Source organism: Fukomys damarensis, unplaced genomic scaffold (assembly GCF_012274545.1).
Source record: "Fukomys damarensis isolate Sample0158 unplaced genomic scaffold, DMR_v1.0_HiC HiC_scaffold_20, whole genome shotgun sequence".
Lineage (NCBI taxonomy): Eukaryota > Metazoa > Chordata > Mammalia > Rodentia > Bathyergidae > Fukomys > Fukomys damarensis.
In genome coordinates, this window is record NW_022900932.1 from 16,447,024 (window position 1) to 16,469,540 (window position 22,517).

At 50.3% G+C, this 22,517-nt stretch overlaps 2 protein-coding genes, 1 long non-coding RNA gene and 2 pseudogenes across 5 annotated transcripts in view; 3 read left to right on the top strand and 2 right to left on the bottom strand.

Moving 5' to 3' along the window:
- Positions 1-2,327: 2,327 nt before the first annotated feature.
- LOC104850391 overlaps positions 2,328-22,517 on the bottom strand; it is a 30,049-nt gene continuing 9,859 nt past the window's right edge. The window contains exons 2-3 of the long non-coding RNA XR_776960.1: positions 9,402-9,522; positions 2,328-2,535 (exon numbers count right to left, since the gene is read on the bottom strand). This is a non-coding gene — a long non-coding RNA (uncharacterized LOC104850391). The remainder of the gene's footprint in view (positions 2,536-9,401; positions 9,523-22,517) is intronic.
- LOC104850385 (60S ribosomal protein L23a-like) lies at positions 3,203-3,662 on the top strand. The gene has a single exon (XM_033766511.1). It carries the CDS (start codon positions 3,203-3,205, stop codon positions 3,608-3,610), a length of 408 nt encoding a protein of 135 aa, XP_033622402.1. The 3' UTR covers positions 3,611-3,662.
- On the top strand, positions 3,737-3,868 carry LOC117287090 (annotated as a pseudogene).
- Dupd1 (dual specificity phosphatase and pro isomerase domain containing 1) overlaps positions 7,359-22,517 on the top strand; it is a 32,094-nt gene continuing 16,935 nt past the window's right edge. The window contains exons 1-2 of one of the 3 annotated variants that reach the window (XM_033766510.1): positions 7,359-7,419; positions 17,255-17,491. In XM_033766510.1, coding sequence (XP_033622401.1) covers positions 17,289-17,491 — 203 coding nt within the window. In that variant the 5' untranslated portion in view covers positions 7,359-7,419; positions 17,255-17,288. Of the gene's footprint in view, positions 7,420-13,419; positions 13,532-16,267; positions 16,937-17,254; positions 17,492-22,517 lie in introns of those variants that run through there. The other 2 variants (XM_010607351.2, XM_010607360.2) reach the window with 2 other exon arrangements.
- LOC117287096 lies at positions 19,551-19,682 on the bottom strand (annotated as a pseudogene).

Here is a 22,517-nt window from a genome sequence, read left to right on the forward strand (position 1 = left end):
CCTCTGATGGGACAGGCAGGATGGGGAGGTAGATCTATGCCTCCACCCACCCTACTTGGGAGTGGTCAGGAAAGCCACATGGGCCCCAGGACAGACGGAATCTCTGGCCATCGCTTTTCAGGACAGCAATGGACAAGAGGTGTTACATAAGTGCCCAGTAATAGCTTGAGTTTCTTTCCTGATGGGACAGGCAGGATGGGGAGGTAGATCTATGCCTCCACCCACCCTACTTGGGAGTGGTCAGGAAAGCCACATGGGCCCCAGGACAGACGGAATCTCTGGCCATCGCTTTTCAGGACAGCAATGGACACAAGAGGTGTGGCCTTCAGCTGGCTTTGCTTTTGGTTTCCTTTAAGTACACGCATATGACTTACAAGCTTTCGCCAAGCAGTATGTACACGGCTGTCTCTGTCTCGGGGCAGGACTCTAGGCCGCAGTGATGAACACGCTCTCCCCCAGACCCAACTCCAACTACTAGTATTTCTGCTTTCTCACAAAGTCCCCGCAGGCACAGACAGACGCTGGGTCGGTTTTGATTCCCGTCCTTAATCTAGAGATGAGGACAGAAGTTAAATGTCTCACACAAAATCCTCTTCCCTTGTTCCACGTGAACTCTGGTGTAGCCCGGCCGGGGCACACAAGTATCTGAACACACATACACACGCGAGCGCACACACACACACACACACACACACCCCTGGAGCAGGTTTATGGGAAAAATCAGGAGTGTGTCTGCCTAAAAGTTCTAGGTAAGCAGTTGCTTCCACAGCAGGAGGAGGGTACCACACCCCAGGGAAGCCTGCTGGGCAACTGGCGAGGGAGTGCGGGAAGTCAAAATCCGCTCCTCCGTTGAATCCCTCTCCCTGGGACCCAAGGGCCCCTCTGAGGACCTGGGAACAGCCCACCGCAAGAGCAGGCCACCTCCCTCTTTCTAAAGCCTCCCTGAGCTTGTCCAACCAAGAGGCAGAATTATAAAATTCTACGCAGAGCTGGATGTGGTAGCACATGCCTGTAACCCCAGCACTCAGGAGGCTGAGGCAGGTGGATCACCTTGAACCAGCCTGGAGAGACCCTGTCTCAAAACAAAATACAGAGAAAGGCTGAAGATGGAATGCAGTGTAAAGGCCCTGGGTTCAAGGCCTAGCACCTCAAAAATAAATAAGTAAATAAATAAAAATTCTACGCAGAGCTGGATGTGGTAGCACATGCCTGTAACCCCAGCACTCAGGAGGCTGAGGCAGGTGGATCACCTTGAACCAGCCTGGAGAGACCCTGTCTCAAAACAAAATACAGAGAAAGGCTGAAGATGGAATGCAGTGTAAAGGCCCTGGGTTCAAGGCCTAGCACCTCAAAAATAAATAAGTAAATAAATAAAATAGACAGCTCACTTTCCTTGTACACCCAGTGCAAAGAACAGCCGGACAGCAGGACAGCAGCGCAGCACCTCCGGCGGGTGCTTTCCCTCCGTTTCCACGACACTTCCTGGGCTGTACCAGGGGTTTGGTCACTGTCTGCCCTACAGAGATGGGCAGAGCGAGCGGGTTCTGACCGAGGCTTCACTGAATCACTGCCTGAGGGGCTGCAGCCGCCAGCACCTCCTGGGGCCCTGGGCTGCACTCACTGCCACCTCTTTCCTGAGCCTGGCAGGTGGACAGGGGCGAGACCATGTCCAAGGCCAACACAGCGGGGAGCCGCTTTCCCAGCCTGGCCCACGCAGCCTGTGGGGGCCCAGAGTCAGAGAACTTTATTAGAACAACAGCACGGGGGCGTGGGTTCAGTACTTTATGTGATAATCTCGCTCTTTCTGGAACACACGAACCCCTCCTAGTCGAATTCACGTCCACTCTACCATCCAAACGCAAGCAGAATCTGACCTGCTTCCCACGACCTGCCCTGACAAAGGCCGCAGCACACCCGCCATACCCCTCTGCAGGCCTTGCCTCTGGTTCGCCATCTTCACTCTCCGTCCGTCAGTCAGACTGTTCTCTATAAAATACAAATCAGGCTGTGGAACATCTTCCCTAGAATAAAATCTGAACTCTTTTGTGTTCGTGTGTGTGTGTGTGGGGGGGTGGTATTGGGGATCGAAGCCAGAACCTCTGCATTGAGCCACAATTTTTCCTAGCCTATTTACTTATTTATCCACTTATTTATTCATCATTTTGAGACAGGTTTGTGTTGCACTGGGCTTGAACTTGCAATTCTCCTGCTTCAGCCTCCCAGAATGTAGAGATTACAAGCACGCATCACCATGTCCAGAATTTTCTTTTCTTATGACAGGATTTCACAAGAAAATAAATATGAACAGATAGATAGGCAGGCAGGCAGACAGAGAGACAGTCTGTCCATGGAGCCAGGCTGGCCTTGAACCATGATCCTCCTGTTTCACCTCCTGGGTAGCTGGAAACCCAAATTCTGCCGTAGCCTACAAAGATGTTCGGGAGCTGAGCCGTCCTCCGTGCTGCCTCGCCCACTGTTCATCCTTCTCCAGCCGCGCAGGCTCTGGAAGCTTCTCTGCTGTCACACAGACACCAGCTGCCGTGGCATAAAGGACAGCAGTTGTTTGTCCCTACTGTCACTCTCCCTGTACAGAGGTAGGCACTGGGGACAATGGGGTGACTTGGCCTCGCTGCTCAGTACCCCGAGGTGCTGTTCTCACCTGTGGGGACACAGTCGCTGGCACCATGGCGCTCAGCCTCCCGTTTGCTCCCACGGCCTGCTCGCCCCCCACAAACAGACCCTTGGCGGTGAATTCTGTTTGCTGTTCATTCCTGACCAAAACAGATCCGCTGTGCCGTGGATGGGAGTCAACTCCGGCTTCAAGGTCAGCTTTCTCCCCTTCCAGACAAAGCCCCTCGAATTTTTATTTTTATGTTTTGCGATGCTGGAGCTGGAACCCAGGGCCTTGCACAGGGGGGGAAGTGCTCCACCCCTGAGCTCCACCCCTAGCCCAAAGCCCCTTAAATTTAACTGGAATTGATTCAGGCTACCTCTCATGACCAACTACCGTGGGTTGGACGGGAAGGCGTGGTGGGGCACACCTGTGATTCTAGCACTCAGGAGGCTGAGGCAGGAGGATCACTTTGAGGTGAAGGCCAGCCTGGGCTACATAGTAATTTCAAGGACACCCTGAACTACATAGTGAAACCCTGTCTCAAAAAAATAAAACCAACCAAACAAATACCATGGACTTTTTACCAAGATGGTGCCGAAGGAGAAGGGGGAAGCTCCTGCCCCTCCCAAAGCTGAAGCCAAAGTAAAAGCTGTGAAAGCCAAGAAAGCAGTGCTGAGAGGCATCCACAGCCACAAAAAGAAGATCTGCACTTCACCCACCTTCCACAGTCCCAAGACCGGGCGGCTCTGGTGGCCCAAATACCCCCGGGAGAGCAGCCCCAGGAGAAACAAGCTTGACCACTGTGCCATCATCAAGTTCCCCCAACCAGAGTCAGCCGTGCAGAAGACAGAGGGCAACAACACACCCGTGTTCACTGTGGGCGGCGAGGCCAGCAGGCGCCAAATCAAACGAGCTGTGAAGGAGCTCTGTGACGTTGCCATGGCCAAGGTCAATACCCCAGTCAGACCTGCTGCAGAAAAGAAGGTGTATGTTTGACTGGCTCCTGGTAATGATGCTTTGGATGTTGCCAACAAAATTGGGATCATCTAAACTGAGTCTAGCTGGCTAATTCTAAATACACATTATTTACACATTATTTTCACCATTAAAACAAGACAAAACATCGCTTCTCGGCCTTTTGGCTAAGATCAAGTGTAAAACAAAACTAAAATGAACTAAATACCATGGATTGGCTAATGCCTATCCTGGAAGTAAAATATGCACAGCATTTTGGAATAATGTCACTCTCCATATGAGAAGTGCTTGCTGTCGTGCAGCACTAGGGACATGGTGGGAAGCTGAGTCATGAGGACCACCACAAGTTCGAGGCCAGCCTGGGCTACACAGCAAGACACTGTCTCAAAAAACTTTAAAAAATATATAAAAACTGGATATCAAAGTTTAAAATCAAAATGACCTAAATGAACCTGAAAATCTTAATTCCTGTTTTGGAAAATATTTCAATCTTTAAAATACATTCTAATATGAGAAAATGAAAAAATGGAAATGAAGTGTTTGTAAAGGGGGAAGGGAGGAGGGGGTGAAGGGAGGGCAGGGACAAGGGGAAAAAATGAGAACCAAAACCTGCAATGTAAAGGTACAAGATCCCAATAATGAATGTAACTGTACTGTACACCTAAAATGTACCACTAAACTCAATGAGGAAAAATAATTTTTTAAAAATACATTCTAGAGCCAGGCGTGGTGGCACACGCCTGTAATCCCAGCACTTGGGAGGCTGAGGCAGGAGGATCGCTGTGAGCTCAAGACCAGCCTGGTCTACACAGTGAGTTCCAGGTCAGTCTCAACTACATAGTGAGACCCTATCTCAAAAAAACAAACAAACAAAAAAACCCCCACCAAATTAAAATACATTCTAAAATGTAACTGTAAGGGCCAGGGATTTAGCTCAGTGGCTCCATCACCTGCCTCACAAGTGCAAGGACCCAAATTTAATCCCCGGTACCAAAAGAAAAGCAACTGTGAGAACAGCAGCCACTCCCTTACACCAGGCCCTACTCACAGGCGTGTTACTGCCAGGAACTGTCCAACAGACCACGCTGCAGCTCCATCCGCCCAGAACCTACCGGAACACAGTCTCCCAGTCCCCCCAGGGAGAAATTCTCAGGAAAGGGAGGGGCTCAGCCAACAATCTCAGAGACTGAAGCCAGAGCTGTCTCCTGCTGTGCTGCGGTCCTCCCCACCCGAGGCTGTCGCCTTGGGTGAGTGGTGCTATGTAAGAAGGGGATGGGATGGTGTCAAGCTTGGAGGTGGCAGGAGGCCAGAGAGTGACAATGGGGTGGAGGGGCAGGAAGGCTAGGTGTCCTGACACAGGAGGGGTGACAGCCTCCCTACCCAGTCCTCTCTCTGGGCAAACAGTCCGAGGTGCTGGGGAGGCCTCCAGCAGTCCGCAGAACACAGGCCCTGGTTTCTTTTGCTTTGTTTTGGTATTTTGCGGTGCTAATGATTAAACCCAGGACTTCCAGCTGGTGGTGGTGGTACACACCTGTAATCTCAGCAATCAGGAGGCTGAGGCAGGAGGATTCCTGTGAATTTGAGGCCAGCTTGGGCTACATAAATTCAAGATCCACCTGGACTACAAAGCAAGACAGTCTCAAAAAAAAAAGTGGGGGATTCTAACCCATGGGAGTTGGGACAGAGTGCAGTGTCTAGCAGTCTCTGGAGATGGAGAAAGAGGGTGACAGAGATTGCCCTAAAGAGAATCACACGGGTGGCGCCTATGTCCGCACGGCTCTTGGGAAGCTCCTAGAAGCTCCACGGCAGCGACAGTGGCCGGCAATCACATTCCCTGCACGAGTGGAGCTCCCGGCCCATGTGATCCTGGGGAGGCCCTGGAGTTGGGAACAGCACAACAGAGTCCAACCTGGCTTGCTGTCACCCACAGGAGGCAGATCTGCCCTTGGGGAGAGCAGGGAGTGCAGTCGTTCCCCAGGGGCCACCCTGCAGCCACTGGAAGACACAGGCATCCCACCAACACCGCCAGTGTGGTCTTCCCAGGGCTCCCGCAAGATCCCCATGGAAGTAGGGCGGCCCCACCTTCTCCACCCAGGAGCCCTCCTGGCCAACCACATCCAGAGGCTAGTCGTGGGTCCCTGTAATGCAGGCAATGGCTCAGCAGCCCCCAGATTCTTCTGTTGGCTTTGGTCATTTAAATGTCCTCCTGGATGGTGCGAAATCCATCTCCTGTCCTGCCAGCCCCTTGTCAGATCTTTGTCTCCCCCTCTGCGGACACCACACTTTCGGGGCCCCTCTTGCTCCTCAGCCCCTGACTTGGGCTGGGGCCCCCCTTGGGCTCCTGCTAGGAAGAACTCTCACCCTGGACTGTCGACACCAGCACCTCCGATCTAGTTCCGAGGGGGACCGCAGAAGGGCCTTTGACCCTGTTGCTCTGACCCCAGCGCTTGACAGCAAGGACATCGGGGCCCTGATGTTTCGAATTCACTGTAGGCTCAGGCTCTGTCTTTCCCTTGTGAATATTCTTCGTATCAAGAAATCAATAAAAGCTAAGTTATTTAGCAGTTTCCCAACGAACGGCACTAGTATAAATAAGGACTGCAAATAAAACCGGCGTAGGCGGCAGCTAACCCTGAAGGCTATAAGCAAGGTCTTTTACTTGTGAACAAAGTTGCACAGGACAATGTAACGCCCTCAACACGAAAAGGCTATGCTAGCTGAAGGGTGCAGGAGACTGCTGCCCATCACTCCCCCGAATGTCTCATATTTTAATCTCATTAAAATATGCCCCCAAAAGAAGCCGGGCATGGTGGTACATGCCTATAGTCCTAGTCAGGAGGCTGAGGCAGGAGGGTCATCATGAGTCCAAGGCCAATCTGGGTTACTGAGCAACACCCTATCTCAAAAAAGGGGGGTGGGAATGCCCAAATTGGGATGGTAAAGGTGCGTAAAGGTGAAACCACATTGTTCAGTACCTGGAACTATAGAAACCCTAATTTTATTAGAATCCTGCTTTAAAAAAGGAGGGCTACATTAGCAGGGATCAGTGGGGAATTGCGCAGCGAAAAATGGCAGAGCCGAGGAGACTTGGGAATATCGGGCTGGGGATTTTTTTGGCATACTAATAAACCAAACAGCATATTTCACAGGCTGACCGTGTGCCTGGCGCTGTGCTGAGACCTTCTGTACTTCTCCTCAGGACAGCAGGAGAGGAGAGCATCACACCTTCACCCTCACTGAACTGAGGAGAACCGGCTCTCACAGGAAGCAGCGCCATGCAAACCATCCCAAGCTGGGGTCCCTCTCAGGTTCACAGTCACCCTGTGCAAGTGGTATCCATTCCATCGCAGCGCGGGGATGGCTGTACAAACCCTCAGAAAAGACTGGAGCGGAGAGCTCTTCACACTGCCTGCCCCTTGTCCTCCCACCGGCTGACCAGCAGACAAACCTACCCTGCGCCAGCTATTTGGGGGCAGAGCTCAGGGCAGGGCCAGCAGACACGACACCTGGCCTTGTCCATCTCAAGAAAACAAAGCCGGGAAATTCCCATCTGTTCCTGCCCCTGCGGCCACATGTCCTGCATCTGTGGCTGGTCCAGGGACAGGCTTGTGGGGCCCAGGTATGGGGCTGCCTAAGTCAGGGGTTTCAGGTGACACCAGCAAATCATTTTGTAAGCAAATGCCACAGGTCTCCTCTCAGACTGGACAGCACACAAGGTCAGCGTCAGCAGATCTGACCCTAAAAATAGGCTCCCGATGCCAGTCGGCGAGGCCGGCTGCCGCACGCCCACAGAGCAGCACTCTTGGCCAGGCGGGGCCCGAGGCACACAGGTAAGGTCCTGGGCAGGGACTCCGGCGCCTCTAGGTTCTGCCAGTGTTCTTGGGGGCCTGGGAATGGGGACTGAAGGCCTTTATCCCACTATCTCTGGAGCTGTGGAGACCAGCAGACAACCTTAGTGTGAAAGGCTCCTTGCTACCCCAGCACTTTCCAGAGACACAGTGGAATTTTCTCCTCTTTCTAAATCCAAGTTTCTGGTTCAATGACCATTTCTAAGGGATAATGAGGCAGGTTATTCTCACTGGGCCCTTCCGAGGTATCTGGTGCATTACATAACATGTCACACTCCAACAAGGCTCTACATGTGTCCGTGGAGCCAGCTGAAGGGAAAAATCTCAGGGGGTTTGGGGGCCAGGGGAAGCAGCAACGTGATTGAGATCACGTGTGTGGCAGCACGGATTACAAACGGGTACTTGAACCCCAGAGAGGAGACTTCTCCCTGCGTCCTGGGTGACACCAAGCACCGCTGGGACAGGGCGACTGCTCTGGAAGCCTTTCCCAGTCTCGGTGGGAGGAAGGGGCTGGGCCGATGCTGCCCTGGTAGCGATGGGGAGGCTGGGTAGGGGGTAGCAAGGTGTGAGGTGTCCTCAGTGTCCTTAGACCCTGGCGTGCGTGTCCAGGGGCCCCAGGTCACCCAGAGGCCTGCAGTCCAAGAGCTGCTAGGACTGGGGCTGAGATAGGCATTCCAGAGAGCACCGGCACCGGAGGGCACCGGCATACAGTCGCTCCTCACTCATCATGAGAAAATCATTTTGGCCCCACCAACGGCTCAGAGGCCTCTGACACTGACAAGCGACCTTGAAGGACTTCTGAGCTGAGTCCTGCGCATGAGGTGCAGAGTAGGAGAAGGCAGAAAGAGAGTGGGGAGGTGGGCCGCCCCCCACGGGACTTCAGCGTGCTCGGGTGAGGGAGAGACAATAGCTCTTCAGGGTCAGTGAGCAGGATGCCCCGGCTGACACCCTCCCTGAGGGCAGAGCTCCTGCAGCTGCCATCAATCCCACCGTGCATGGGGAGCGATGAGGAGGCGCTGAGGCTGGAGGCCGTGCTGGGACCAGCAGGATCCACTTTGGTGGAGGTGGGGACAGGCTGTCCCCTCTACCACGGAGCCAGGCCTGGCATCCCAGGCACCACACAGCCTTGCGAGTTGGCTGACCACATGCCTGGGGAGAACTCACTCCCTCTCTGAGGGGCGGGCATCACTGTCCCCATTTTCAGATGAGGAAACTGAGGCACAGAGAGTCAAGTGATTTGCCCAGGTCATGGTAACCTAGATAGTGGGAGAGACAGGAACTGAGGTGCCTCAGAGATCGACAGCATTGCCTTTTGTTTGTTTTTCGAGACAGGTTCTTGCTATGTTCAGGTAGGTGGTTTTGAACTAGCTATGTAGCCCAAGCTGGCCTTGAGCTTGTGTATTCCTCCTGCCTCAGCCTCCTGAGTGCTGGGATTACAGGGGTGCGTCACCACGCCCGGCTTCTTCCGGTGATTCTGGATGGTTCTGAGCCCTCCACTTCCGTACTGAGGAGGGAGAGAGAGTGAAGGCTCACACCAGCCCGAAGGTATTCACTGTGGGGAGAGCCCTTTCTGCTACTCCCACAGTCCTGACTGGACTTTACTCCACGAGCACAGCAGGCTGTGCAGCCTCACCTAGGCCCCATCTCCTCAGCTGCCTGACCCACCCCCTCTTCTCCCCTATGCTTGGCTCAAATGTAGCTCTGGTCCCCTTGCTGCTGGCTCCAGGTCCCTGCTTTAGGAAACACCTGGAGCCCATGTGCCAAGGGCTTAGGTTATCTCCTTTACTCCAACATAGCCAGTGAGGTGTCACTGTCCCCACTTTATGTGAGACTCTGGGGTCAGTGACAGCTCCTGATACACTTTCACACCACTTTGCACTTGGCAGCGGGGAGGAGCGCACAGATGTGGGAGGCCCAGGCTCGCCTGTGGCGCTTCCACTGTGACTGGAAATCCAAAGAGTTACCTGTTCACCTAGGTTGGTAGGCGAGGCTGCTCAGGTTAAGTCTCTGTTGCTCCACTTGCAGCTCCTGTGGGTTTCCTCTCTGACCCTCCTTTCATCCTCTGCAGCAGGGGATTATTCCCACCTGGGAGGTCAAGAGAGCAATCTGCAGGCGCACAGTAGGAGCAGCCACTGCTTCCCAGAGGCCGGCCAGGGTCTCGGCTTCTCTGTGAGCTTCGGTGGCAGCTTCCAGAGGAAGTGGACCCAGCCTCAGCCCTGTGGAGCCCAGGGCGCCCCTGCCTGGCATCCTCGAGCCAGGCCCCTGAGGAAAGGCGGCCTTTCCTCCAGGAATGGAGGGGCCCGCAGTGAGGGCCGCAGCCCACACAGTCTGAAACCTCTCCAGCTTCCCCAGACAAGGAAAGCTTGTTCCGAGGGGACACTGGGTGGGAAGCGGTTCTTGCTGCAAAGCAGGCTGCAGGGTCTCCTCACAACTCCAGAGGAAGAAGAGGCCTAGCCGCTCCGGGGTCGGGACCCGCAACCGGCCCGGCCAGGTGTCACGGCCCTTGTGTTCCTCACCCCAGCCCCCTCCTCATCCCTGGCTGATGTTCACCCCTTGTTGGAGAAGGAAGGGGGTGTAGGCCTCCAGCTCCCCGCTTTCCAGGAGGCCCCCTCTGCCAAACCAAGACTGGGGAAATCAATTAGCAGTTCAGAAATTACCACCCTGAGCGCTCTGAAACCATTGAGGAATTAATCAAACGAGTTCATGACATCGACACCATTGAGGAGGGAATATTCAATTTCCTCTCAGATGAAGGCTTTTCTGTTTTTTTAATAAAAAGGATTTTATATTAATTCCCATAATTGCCTCCTGTTAACATACTTGCCAGAACCCGAAAGAAAGGAAAAATGATTAAGTATGGATTACGTCTGCTGCATTAAGAATTAAATTATAGGCAACAAAAAAATTCTTGAGTTTTCAAAAATAATTTTTGAAAAAAAAATCTATAAATTTTATTTTCTAGCTGGGATCATTTTGGCAGATTTCAAATGCATAAAGACAAGCACTGACTTGTAGCAAATTAAAATGTGCACATATTTATATGCATGCACAGCTGCCAACCCCCACAGCGTGCCCTGAGACCCCAGCTGGTTTCACTGTACTAATTGTCATTCTCCCAACCACAGTAAGGTTTCCACCCTCCCCATTCTTGCAAAGCACATTCCAGGCTCAACATGGGCAATGTCATGAAAGAAATGCGTGCATTCATTCATTCACTGTGGCCCTGGGGATTGAACCCAGGGTCTTTGCACAGAGCTGCATCCCAGGCCTTTTTCATTTTAATTTAAGACGGTCTTGATAAGTTGCCCAAGCTGGCCTTGAACTTGGTGTTCTCCCTCAGCCTTCTGAGTAGCTAGGACCACAAGTGGCTCCAACATGCCCGGATGTGTGCATGTATTCAAGCTCAAACTAACTTCTCCCATGATTCCAAAGCACTAGGAATATGAACATGTACAAATACAAGCTACCTTACAAGGAAAGGCAGAGCTGTTTTATAAAAAAGATTAGAATATAAACTTTTCTACTATACTCAAAATTTCTAGATGTCAGAGATCTCTCTGGCCCGGCCCAGCCCACCCCTGCCCAACCCTCTCCCGTGAGCTTAGCTCACTCAGCTCATGTGCAAACATGGGGACACAGGAATAATGCTCTGGGGACGAGGCCAGGGCTGTCTTGGGAGGCTGGGTCAAGGAGAAAATGGTGCTGCTTTTCCATCCCTGCTCACGGCCTCCCAGCACCCTGCTGCAGCTCACAGAGACTAAGCTAAGGCCAGGCTAAGGAGCAATTGGCAGCGTCACTGGGGTGGGGTGGGGTTGGGGCCCAAATTCTGCATCTCAGATCAGAGGGGAAAGACGTTTTTCTCTCAGAGCTGGAGTCTCACTGAAGCCCCAGCACCCCACGCTTTCACTAGCCTCTTCTGGGGTCCTGTACTTGTTTTCTTTTTCTTAAGAAATTGTGTAAGGTGGGGACTCTATCCAGCTGAGATTCCCCTGGTTTCTCAGGAATCATGAGGGGCTTGCGTGACCTCCAGGACATAGACCCGTCCTTGGGGGCCCCACTGAGCAGAAGGCAGGCAGTGTCTAGAGACAGTGAAGGACACTGTCAGGCCGCCTGAGGGCCACCTCCTTGGCTCAGTCCACAGGTGAAGGGTGAGCATCTCCCTAGAGAACAGTTCTAAAATAGCACTTCCATAGGGCTTTGATTCTTTTTCCTCCATATGCTGAAGTAACACATATTTATGAGATAGATTTAGAAAAGATGGTTATTTAAAAAGAAGAAAACAAAAGTCACATAATTCCATTGACCCCAGATAAGTACATAGTGATATTTTGGTGACACCTGGTGGTGGCACATGCCTCTAATCCCAGCACTTGAGAGGCTGAGGCAGGAGAATTGTAATGAGTTTGAGGCCTGCCTAGGCTACACAGTGAGTTCAAGGACAATCTGAAGTACACAGCAAGACACTGTCTCAAAAAAATCAAAAAGATTTTGGTGACAATTAGTTTTGCATATGCTGCTTTGTAAACGTCTAGTCTCTTCCCTTTGAGGAACAAGACTTTTTCTTTGCTTTCTTAAAACCACCACAAAAAAACCAAAACAAAGCAAAAACAAAAAACCCACTACAAAGAAGCTTGTTATGTATTAAGAAATGGCTTTGTCGGACACCGAGTGTAACCATAAAGTGCAGCAGACACTGGGAATCCCTCCTCAGAAGCTCAGAGCCGCTGTTACCTGGAAATGTCTTACCTGGGGTCTCTGGTTCCACACTTCCCCTTCTCCTAAGGGGCCTTCTCATGTCCCTCCCTTCTAGAATGTTCTAGAAAACTCAAGACGTCCTTGCTTTACTATACAGAGCATTTTGGTTCTGTTTGATGCATTCCACCACTTTCTAGGCCATGCTGCAGGACTTTCTTCCTGTCAAAAAGATCCTCAAATGGTGTACTGTGTACTGTGGATCGTAAAAATGACAGAAAGCTTACTGGTTCCTCAGCCAGTCTCTGCAGTCTCCTCCGAAGAGATTTAATTTTCCCACCCCAATGAATTATACAATTCTTCACCTGTGCTTCTATCCACCACCTCAGAAGGTAGACGTGTTCCCTTGGTCACTGACTCTGGGGACGAGCCAGCAGTCGTGTGGTGCCAGACGCAGTGAAAAAGTGGGTGAGGACACACTGTGATGTGTTTACGAGCCTGCCTCTCCATTAGATGGCATTTGGCAGCGGCATTCACCGTATTTTTGATCAGGTAAAGACACTCGCGAAAGACAACCTCCAGAACTGCCTCAGAAAGTGGCAAGAACAGTGGGGTGACAAATCGAGGGAGAGTATTTCGAGAGGGATGAATATCAGTGTGTCTTTTACTGTAATGAATTCGAAATTTAAACATTCACTGTGTATTTTCTCTCCTCTTGTAAAAGGGCACTGTCTACCAGTGCTACAGTGACTTGAGCAAGGAAAGGGGCAAGGCAGGAACAGCACCTGTCCCTGCTGCCCACATTCAAATATTAATGAGTTTCTTACAGGTATCTGGCTTTCTGGCTTCTCACAAACGTATCGGAAACCTGGGCTTTCGCTCCCACACAGAGTCCATCAGCAGCCCCATCGGCGAGGTGTCTGCCTTTTATTGCACCACTGTCCCCACCTCTCCCTTATGTCTCCTACTTCAGGCCAACAGCCAGGCTATTGTTGGTTTCCCTGGGCTGTGTCGTCTGCCAGTCCCCGTGAAGGATCCTGGCTTGGCCATCCTTTGATGAGGACAATCACGGAGGCCAAGCAGCCTTCAGAGTTGGCATTTGATTTCCTGGGATCAAATCTTTAAATACGCAGCTGTAACTGGAACCTGGAGCCACTCTTGACGGCTTGCCCGGCCTTCATTATGACATTTAGCCTGTGATTGATACTCGTGTGTCATGGATACCTTGGCAACTAACCGCAGGGTGGGATCTATGGAAACCAAACAGAACAGATTTGTCTTCCCTGCCATTTTGGCTGTGATCTGGGAAACGGACTCCCTTGGCCTCTATGCGAATGAGGTATCTGGGAGCCATGCAGCGAGGGATGCACACAGCCGCCCAGAGGATTTGGAAAGATTACAGGTCTGCGGTTTCTGGACGGCTCCTTGCTTTGTTCTTTCCCATCACGGGGCGCTGGAGGATAATGGATCCCAGAGCCCCTGTGCGCGCCAAGCTGCTCAGGGCGGGCCGTGTGCTTCCGCTTCTGTCTGGAAATGCAGCCGGGCTCTTTCAACACGGGGGTGGAGCTGGGAGGGTTCTCTGCAGTCTGATGGAGGAGGCACAGCCCCACCAAGGGTGAGGTGGGCCCCAGAGAGCAAAGGGCGGCGGACAGAGGCTCAGCATGCAGTGACAGTGCATTCCAGCATCACCCCAAAATCACCTCTTCTCTAGAGGAAGGCAGGTCCAAAAGAGCCCAAATCACCAAATTTCTGCATGTGCAGCCAGCTTCTCACTTCAAAACAAGAGTGGGTGCCGGTCAAGGGCTGAACTTCAGAGTTAGGGCCCCCAGTGGGCCTGGAGCAAGGAAAGCTGTCACTGTGTGTTTAGGCGACCGGGGGTCTGCACTTGTTCCTGCAGGAGAAACCTCGGCCACCCCTTGGGCCGAGGACATGGGTGGGAGGGGGCACAGGGCCGGCTCGCTCCCTGCACTTCCAGGTTAGCCCTGCTCGAGTCCCCTACAAGGCCTCACAGGCCTTCATCACTCATCTCCTTACCCATTCATTCATTCATTCCTGCCTCAGTCCATCCGTTCACAAAGCCATTCCCTCATTCAACTGGCCAAGTGTGGCCCAACGCCTACAACCCCAACACTTAGGAAACTGAGGCAGGACTGATGCAAGTTTTTGAGGCCAGCCTGGGCTACATAGTGAGTTCAAGGTCAGTTTGACATAGTGAGACCTTGTCTCAAAAGCGCGCATGCATGCGCGCGCGCACACACACACACACACACACACACACAAGCAAATGGTTCCCTAGCATGTCCTGTGTTCCAGACACTGAAGCTACAGAGATAAAAGGCACCAAGGAGTCCTGGGGCAGGGTCATCCTGCCCTCTCTCCTCTCATCTCTCCATCTGGAGCCAAGTTCTGGCCCCATCTCAAAGGGAAGATGGAAGGCCCCTTACTACCCTCCTCTTCTCAGAAGCTCCCTGGCTCTTTGGCCACATCTCGGGCAAATACTTAGTGTTAGACTAAGTGATCCTCCTGCCTCAGCCCCAGCCTCCCAAGTACCTGTGACAGAGGCCGGGAATTTAGCTCAGTGGTTCTGCCACCTGCCTCACAAACGTAAGGTCCCGAGTTCAATCCCCGGCACCAAAAACAAACAAAATGAAAACCAAGTACCTAGGACAACAGAAGCTTGCCATTATTCCCAGCCTGTGTGTGTATTTTTATTACAGAGAATTCCAAACATACAAAAAGCAGAACAGTAACTACCTGCAACTAGCATTCAACCCCAACCCCCGGCTCTGTGCTGTTGCATATTTGTATTTCTGTGTATATTTTTAAAGATAAGGCCCTGTGGTATAATTTGATTCTCTTCACAATCTCCCGCAAATTTCCTTTTGTTTTTTTTTGTTTTTTTTTTGGTACCAGGGATTGAACTCAGGACCTTGTGCTTGCCAGGCAGGTGCAGTGTCACTGAGCTATACCCCCAGCCCTCCTATCATATCTTGACCCAGGGGACTCTGCTAAAGCAAAACTTCTCTAGTTGGTGGTGTGTTCTTCTATCAGGAGGCAAATGATGTCTGATCATCCCTCTTTCTTTTGGGGGGTGGAGGGACAAGATCCTGCTCTGTAGCTCAGGCTGGCCTTGAACTTGCAGCAGTCCTCCTGTCTCAGCCCTCCAGGTGCGGGTATCACGGGTGTGTCACCACACCCAGCTTCGTCTCTTTATTCTTACATCATTAGCAGTCAGCACTGGGTGCCTGGATCCAGAAGCTCACTGGATGTTGTGAAATGGTGCACCCTCCCTTATTATCTGGAATACTTTATCACTGACAAAATTTCCCTCATCCACCCAGTAGTACAGTTTGTGTCTGAAAGGAACAATACATGCTAGATTCCATTTACCCAACTCCTAGATAAGGTGCTGCTTCTTTAGCACCTTCCAACAGTGAATAATTCAGTCCCTTACCATTTCCACATATAATGTATTTCAATGCACCAGAGTTATTTTCATTATTCATGTTCACATGGTCTGTTTTTGATAAGTGGGAGCCTTTTCAAGCAGCATTCTGAGTGGCCTTTGATCCTAACAGTCTCAGAAGCTCCCAGCCCTCTCCCTTTCTGATCCCTGGCCAGACAGGCCGCTCTTACTGTGTTCTCCGTTCCCCGCCCTCTCCGCTGGTAAGGGCTGTGGCTACAAACACCTTCACCGCATGGTTTGACTCATCTGTAAGATGAGGTTAATAATACCGCCTACCCCAGAGAGCTGTTAAGATTAAATGCATTTATAATCATAGAGCCTGGAACAAGACAGTGACCACACAAAATAATTTTTCAGTACAGTCCTCCCTCAGTACCACAGGGGATGGGCTCCAGGAGCCCCCAGGGTACCCTGATCCAGAAGGTTGCACGATCTGGGTATAAGCTATGCATATACTCCTACATAGTTCAAATGAAGCCCAAGGTCCTTCCAAAACCTAATGCAATGTATATTTGATGTAAACAGATGTATATTGTATTGTTTACAAGATATGTCAAGGAAAAGTCTGTTTTGTTTTGGTTTTTTGGGGATCGAACTTGGGCCCTTGTGCTTGCGAAGCAGGTGGCGAAACCACTGAGCTAAATCCCCAGCAGGAAAAGTCTGTATATACTTAGAACAGGTGCAATTCTTCTTTTTGGATTATTTTCATCCTCAGTAGAAGTGGAAGGCTGGCTGTGTCTGTCAAATTAATGATATCCTCACCCCCCATGCATCTCTCTGCTTCTCAGTCACCCCGTCTCCTGCCCTCCAATCTCAGAACAGAGTACAACTCCCCACCCTGGGCTGTGGACTGGAGGTGATCATGTACTCAGCTCTGGAAACACATGCTGCCCGACCCCACACGGACTTCATTTCCTTGGGGACAACAGGAACTTGTTCACATTCCACCAGTGGAGCCTGCCGTGCTGTCCCAGTCAATACCCCTTCCACCGTGCAGACATGGCTTCTCCGCGCTGAGAAATTAAGGCAGCAGTGACCAGCCTCCTAGTGTGACAGCCGCAAATGTCCCAACCAGCTGGCCAACCCTGTGTCAGGCTCTCCACACAAACCAGCTCCCCCTGTGTCCAGGCTTCTCGGCACCACCTCTGTGTGTGGCAGTGGAGACCCCGATCAGGTCTGATCTGGATGCAGCCACCACCTTCCTGTTAGCCAACAGCTCCGTAGAGGTCAAGAGGGCCACAGGACTGCAGTGTCAGGGATCTCCTGGGGCTTTGGACTTGGGTTAAAATGGTCCAAACTAGCAGGATCCAGTCCGTAAAGGAAAAAGGAGGCACCAGAGGGGTAAAGTCTAACAGAAAGGTGGGAAGTGACCAGACACTGGGAAGAGTTTTTGGGGCCAATCCCATCTGGAGTCTGCTGCATGCAAATCCACCTCAGCCCTCAGTGCTTCCGGCTCTGGAAACACTGGAATGTTGGGGAGGGTGGTTTAACTGCCACTGTGCCTGCCCCCACTTCCCTGTTGCCTGGATGTGTGCAAGAACACGGCAGGCTGGGCACGTGCTGGCCCAGCAAGTTTGGCCTCTTCCCACTGTTCCTGTAGCACCTGTCCCTACCCTGGTGTCCCCGCTAACCCTCCTCTGGACCCTCTCTCGTGACCAGCTACAGAAAGGAGAGCAAATCCCTTGGCTCCAGAATGACATCTGGAGACACGAAGACAAGCCTTGAGAATGCCTACTTGCCTGCCAAGGGGCTGTCCTCGCGGGCACAGGAGGCGGAGGCGGAGGCCGAGGACTACTGCACGCCTGGCGCCTTCGAGCTGGAGCGGCTCTTCTGGAAGGGCAGCCCCCAGTATACCCACGTCAACGAGGTCTGGCCCCGGCTGCACATCGGAGACGAGTAAGTGCCCAGGGAAGGCAGCAGCCAGCCCCTGCCAGCTCGCCCCTCGTCTTGGCCATGATCTTTGGCTTTGGGTTAGTTGTGTGGTGCCAATCATGTGCGGGTGCATCTTCATTTTACAGAAAAGCCAGGGTAGAGTCTTATGCCTGTCTTGTATAGGCGTCCAGAGGAGGACAACCCAGGGCTGGCATGCTGACTCCTGTGCTCTGTTTCACCATCTTGAGGGCCTGGCTGCAAGGTGCTAGGCTGCTGATAGGGGACGCTGACCAACAACTGTGGTACCCACTCAGCAGGATGAGGAGGGAAAGGAAGACAAAAAGGACAACTTTCCAAAAGGAAGTCCTACCCAAGACTTCCCTGCCCCTAGTGGCAAGGGAGGCTGGGAATTAATGTCTTTTATTTTAGCTGAGTATAATAGGCATGCATCTAGAATGATAGTAAGGCTAAGTTTTGGTCACCCATCCCCTTTCCTTTTCCTATGGTTTTATAACCACCATTCCCCATACCACACAAAAAACTAAGAAATGACTACTATCGAGCCTACTACTAGTAATAATGGCTGTCTTTCATGGGGCGGGATATCCAGGCACGGTGTTAAGCACCCCACACATGCGGTCTCATTCCATCCTAAGGGTAGCTCAGTGAAAGGGATTTTCTAAGGAAAGTGAGGCAGAGGGCAGTTTTGTAAGTGTCTCTCAGGTCCCACTCCTCGGTGGTGGAAAGCTAGGGTTCAACTGCAGCTTTGCCCAATCCAGAAGCTGCGGTCATAAGCACCACTCCAACTCCAGAACTTTAGTTCATGTTCCAACTCTCCGTGGGGCAGATGGGGCAGGGTCCCTCTGTGTGGGATCTTCACACATATCTGGCTGCTTTGAGAACCAGAAATAATTTGCAGTGGTGCACACCTGTGATCCCAGCACTCAGGAGGCTGAGGCAGGAGGATCACTGAGAGTTTCAGGCCAGTCTGGGCTATGTATTGAGTTCAAGGCCAGATTGAACTACATAATGAGACCTTGGCCAAACAAATAAGCAAACATACAAACCTAGAAATAACTGCCTAGCCAGGAGAATCACCCAAGGCAGAATCCCTTATTTTTTCCTTCATTTTTTTTTTAATTGTGAGGAGTCACACAAATTACACATCCCTGGGTATAGTGGTACATGCCTATATTCCCAGATACAGGCAGGAGGATCTCAAACTCAAGGCCAACCTGGGCAACATAGCAAGACTTGTCTCAAAATAAAAAACATAGTAGAGCAGTTACCTAGCCTGAGTATGGCCCTGGATTCAATCCTCAAGAGCCAAAAAGCTTATATGGCTTTTTATACTAATATAAACTAAACCGGGGGTTACAAAAATTGTATAATCTCCTCTTAATTCTACCACTAACCAGTATTAAGTTCACTAGCCTATTTCTACGACTTCATGTGTGCTACTGCACACACAAGGAAACATATAAAGGCTTTTCACTTCTTCTACACACTTCTTAAAAAAAGAACCATACCGCACGTACTCTTCTGTGCTTTGAATATTCCATAACGTCATTGTTTACCCAATGGTTTTCCAGGTGAGGACATTAGAGCCTTAAGGGAGGATATGCAGAAATTCGGCTTTCTCTTCCGCCTTCAGCTTTATTGGGATATAATTCACGTACCATAAAATTCACCCTATTAAATTACACAATTCAGTGGTTTTACTATATTCACGGAGTTGTGCTATCACCACTATCTAATCTCAGAGCAGTTTTATCACTTGAAGAAGAGATTTAGAACCATTAGAAACAGCCACTCCTCATTCCTACTTTCCCCAGGCCCTGGCAGAAACCAGTCTACTTTCTGTTTTAGGGGTTTACCTATATTGAACATTTCATATACATGGAATGAGACAGGATGCGGCCTTTTGGGACTGGCTTCCTTTCACTTTGCATACTGTTCAGGGCTCACTCAAGTTCTAGTATGGATCAGTATCTTATCCCTCTTTATTGTCAAACAATCTGGGTACTATTTTTTTTCTTTCTTTCTGTTTCTTTCTTTCCTTCCTTCCCTCCTTCCTTTCTTGAGACAGGGTCTTGCTATACAGTTCAGGCCGCAAGTTGGTCCTGAACTCACTATGTAAAATTAGTTTTTCAATTAGCAATAATCGCGCCTCGGATAAACCTCATTGGCTACGATACTGCCACTGCGCAAAGCTAAAATTAGTTTTTAAAAAAGGCTCGCTCTTTTTCTTTCTTTCTTTCTTTCTTTCTTTCTTTCTTTCTTTCTTTCTTTCTTTCTTTCTTTCTCTTTCCTTCCTTCCTTCCTTCCTTCCTTCCTTCCTTCCTTCCTTTCTTTCTTTCCTTCATTCTTTCCTTCTTTCTTTCTTGAGACAGGGTCTTGCTATACAGTTCAGGCTGCAAGTTGGTCTTGAACTCACTATGTAGTCCAGGCTGGCATCGAACTCATGGCAATTCTCCTGCCTCAGCCTCTCGAGTACTGGGATTACAGGCGTGTGCCACCACGCCTGACAAAAAGGTAATATATACATTTCAACCCCAAAATCAATTCACGGAAGTAAGTACTAATACATAAGGAAATATGTACAGTAATATCTATTACTATACCACTTACAAAAAGGAGGACCTGAATCTCTTATCTTTTAATAGTAAAATATTAAATATATTTTCCTACTATAAAAGTAAAATATGCTATTGTGTGAATAGGCAAGTATTAGTTCCCTATTTGCAATGAGATAATAAAAAAACCTTCCTTGTAGGGTTCTATGGATATTGGTAGTATGTTTTTGTGGTTTTTTTGGTACTAGGGATTGAACTTGGGTCCTTGTGCTTGCAAGGCAGGCAGAAGCACCACTGAGCTAAATCCCCAGCCCCTCGGTAGTATGTTTAAAATAGTACAGTTCCTCATACACAGTGAGAATTCAATAATGGTTAGCTATAATAATAAAATAGTGATTAGTATAAGGAAAAAACGTCAATGTCTCAAGCCCACTGTTCCAAAGCCATACATTTCAGTACATTTCCTCCTAGACTCCCTGTGTATTATTTTAGGTCAAGTAATCTGTTTTTAATGTATCTGTAACTATAACAATTATCATTTCCTCTCATGCTTTTCACTAACATCATTCCCTTGGAAACATTTCCCTTATTACATGCTTCTTATATTTGTAATTATAATAGATAAAAATATATCAGAAGGATAGATCATTCATTTATTTATTTATTTTGGGGTTTGGTTTTGTTTTTTTTGAGACAGGGCTCACTATGTAGCCCAGGCTGATCTCAAACTCAAAGTGCTCCTCCTGCCTCAGCCTCCCAAGTGCTGGGATTACAGGCGTGCGCCACCATGCCCGGCAGGAGATCATTTATTTAACTATTTCCCTACTGTTGAACACAATGGTAGTTTCCACATTCTCACTGTCATAAACAAGACAGCTTTGTGCATAAATGTTTCTACAGGTAGGATTCTTTCTTTAGCTCTAACCTTAAATTGGTACAGCAGGGGGCAGGGCAATGAGGTGCTGAGATTTAGACCAACTCAGCCTTTGGCCATGCCGCGCCTTTGCCTGTCTTCCCTTTACCTCACCTCGTGCGCCAGTCTTCCTGGATGATCTCCTTTCTGTTTCTGGCCAGATTGCTCTGCAAAGTTCACACAAGTCCCTGCTGCCATGAAGCTAGCTGTCCAAATCTCCACAGTGAGAAGCACACCATTTCTCTCTGTGTATTATATATAACATTTCTCTCTCTTATGGCGGATAAGAACAGTAACAGTGAGTTGTACTGAATTCTTGCCCCTGCGTCATGCCTCGTGCCAGGCTCATTCAGACTCCACAAAACCCTACGAAGGAGGTACATAGTGATCTCATTCGACAAATGGCCAAACCAAGGCTCAGAGTTCAGTCAGTTAGCAATTGCTGGGCAACTTCCAGGGAGCTGAAAAGGAAAGTGAGACTCGACTGGCCTCCAGGTCATACTACCAATAAATCGCAGAATTTATACTCAAAACCCAGAACAAAAACTGATCAGTCAGCAAAAGAAGCGGCTTTGTATGTGAGGAGGGCAGAAGACAGTGCAGAAACGTAGCCGGAGTGCACTGGAAAGATGCAGGGCTGGAGTCCTGGCCCTGCCAATTACAGCTGTGTGACTGTGGATGCGTAAGTTATTCTCCCTCTTCACCTGCCCCGGCAAGGTCACAGGGCTCTGCTCCTAGGGTGAAGATGAACTGCATCAAACGAGTGTCAGAACTGTATCTGGCATGCAGCAGGCACCGAGTACACGCTCGGGGCCATCACAGATCTGAGTAAGATCTCAAAGGATGTGGATTCCAAGCCTGGCTTTGGGAGATGTGTGGGGTTTCAAAGAAATTCCAGAGAGCAGGAGCAGGATGAGGAAGCCAGGGAGGAGAGAACAAATCGGGTGATTTCTCTGGAACAGATGGGATGAGTGTGGCAGGAAGCACTTTCAGGAGTCTGGGATTCAGCTGGGTTCCACCACCGTGCAGTTGGTGTAGGCTGTGCTAATCTAAGCAGCCAGGCTGACACCCCGGTGGCTTTCCGTGCCAATGGTGCATTTCTTACTCCTGTGACAGCCCGAGTGAGCAGCTGTAACCTGCTCCATGCCACTGGAATCCAGCCACCATCTGCAATCTACTGGGATATTTTTCTCTCTTGCACTAAGACAAAAGAAATATGGAAAATCATAACCTGACTTAAAGGTGACATGTGCTATTTCTGCCCACATATCACTGGGCAAAAAGCACATCCATGCCAAATCCTCATATGACAGGGCAGGAAAGTGTAACCTGCCCCTACCCCTAGGGAGGGACAGCAATCCACCACAGCTACCTGCTAAAGTTAGTGGCTTTGGACAGCACCTTTGACCTTTCGGGGCTTATGCTGTCATCTCTAAAAATGGTTTCTGAGCTGGGCTAAGTGGTGCATACCTGTAATCCCAGCACTTGGGAGGCTGAGGCAGGAGGATCACCTCAGTGAGTTTAAGGCCAGCCTGGACTATATAGCAAGATTCTGTCTCAA

Excerpts from the sequence above, each read along its gene's own strand:
- LOC104850385 (XM_033766511.1), top strand. The coding sequence starts at position 3,203 with ATGGTGCCGAAGGAGAAGGGGGAAGCTCCTGCCCCTCCCAAAGCTGAA.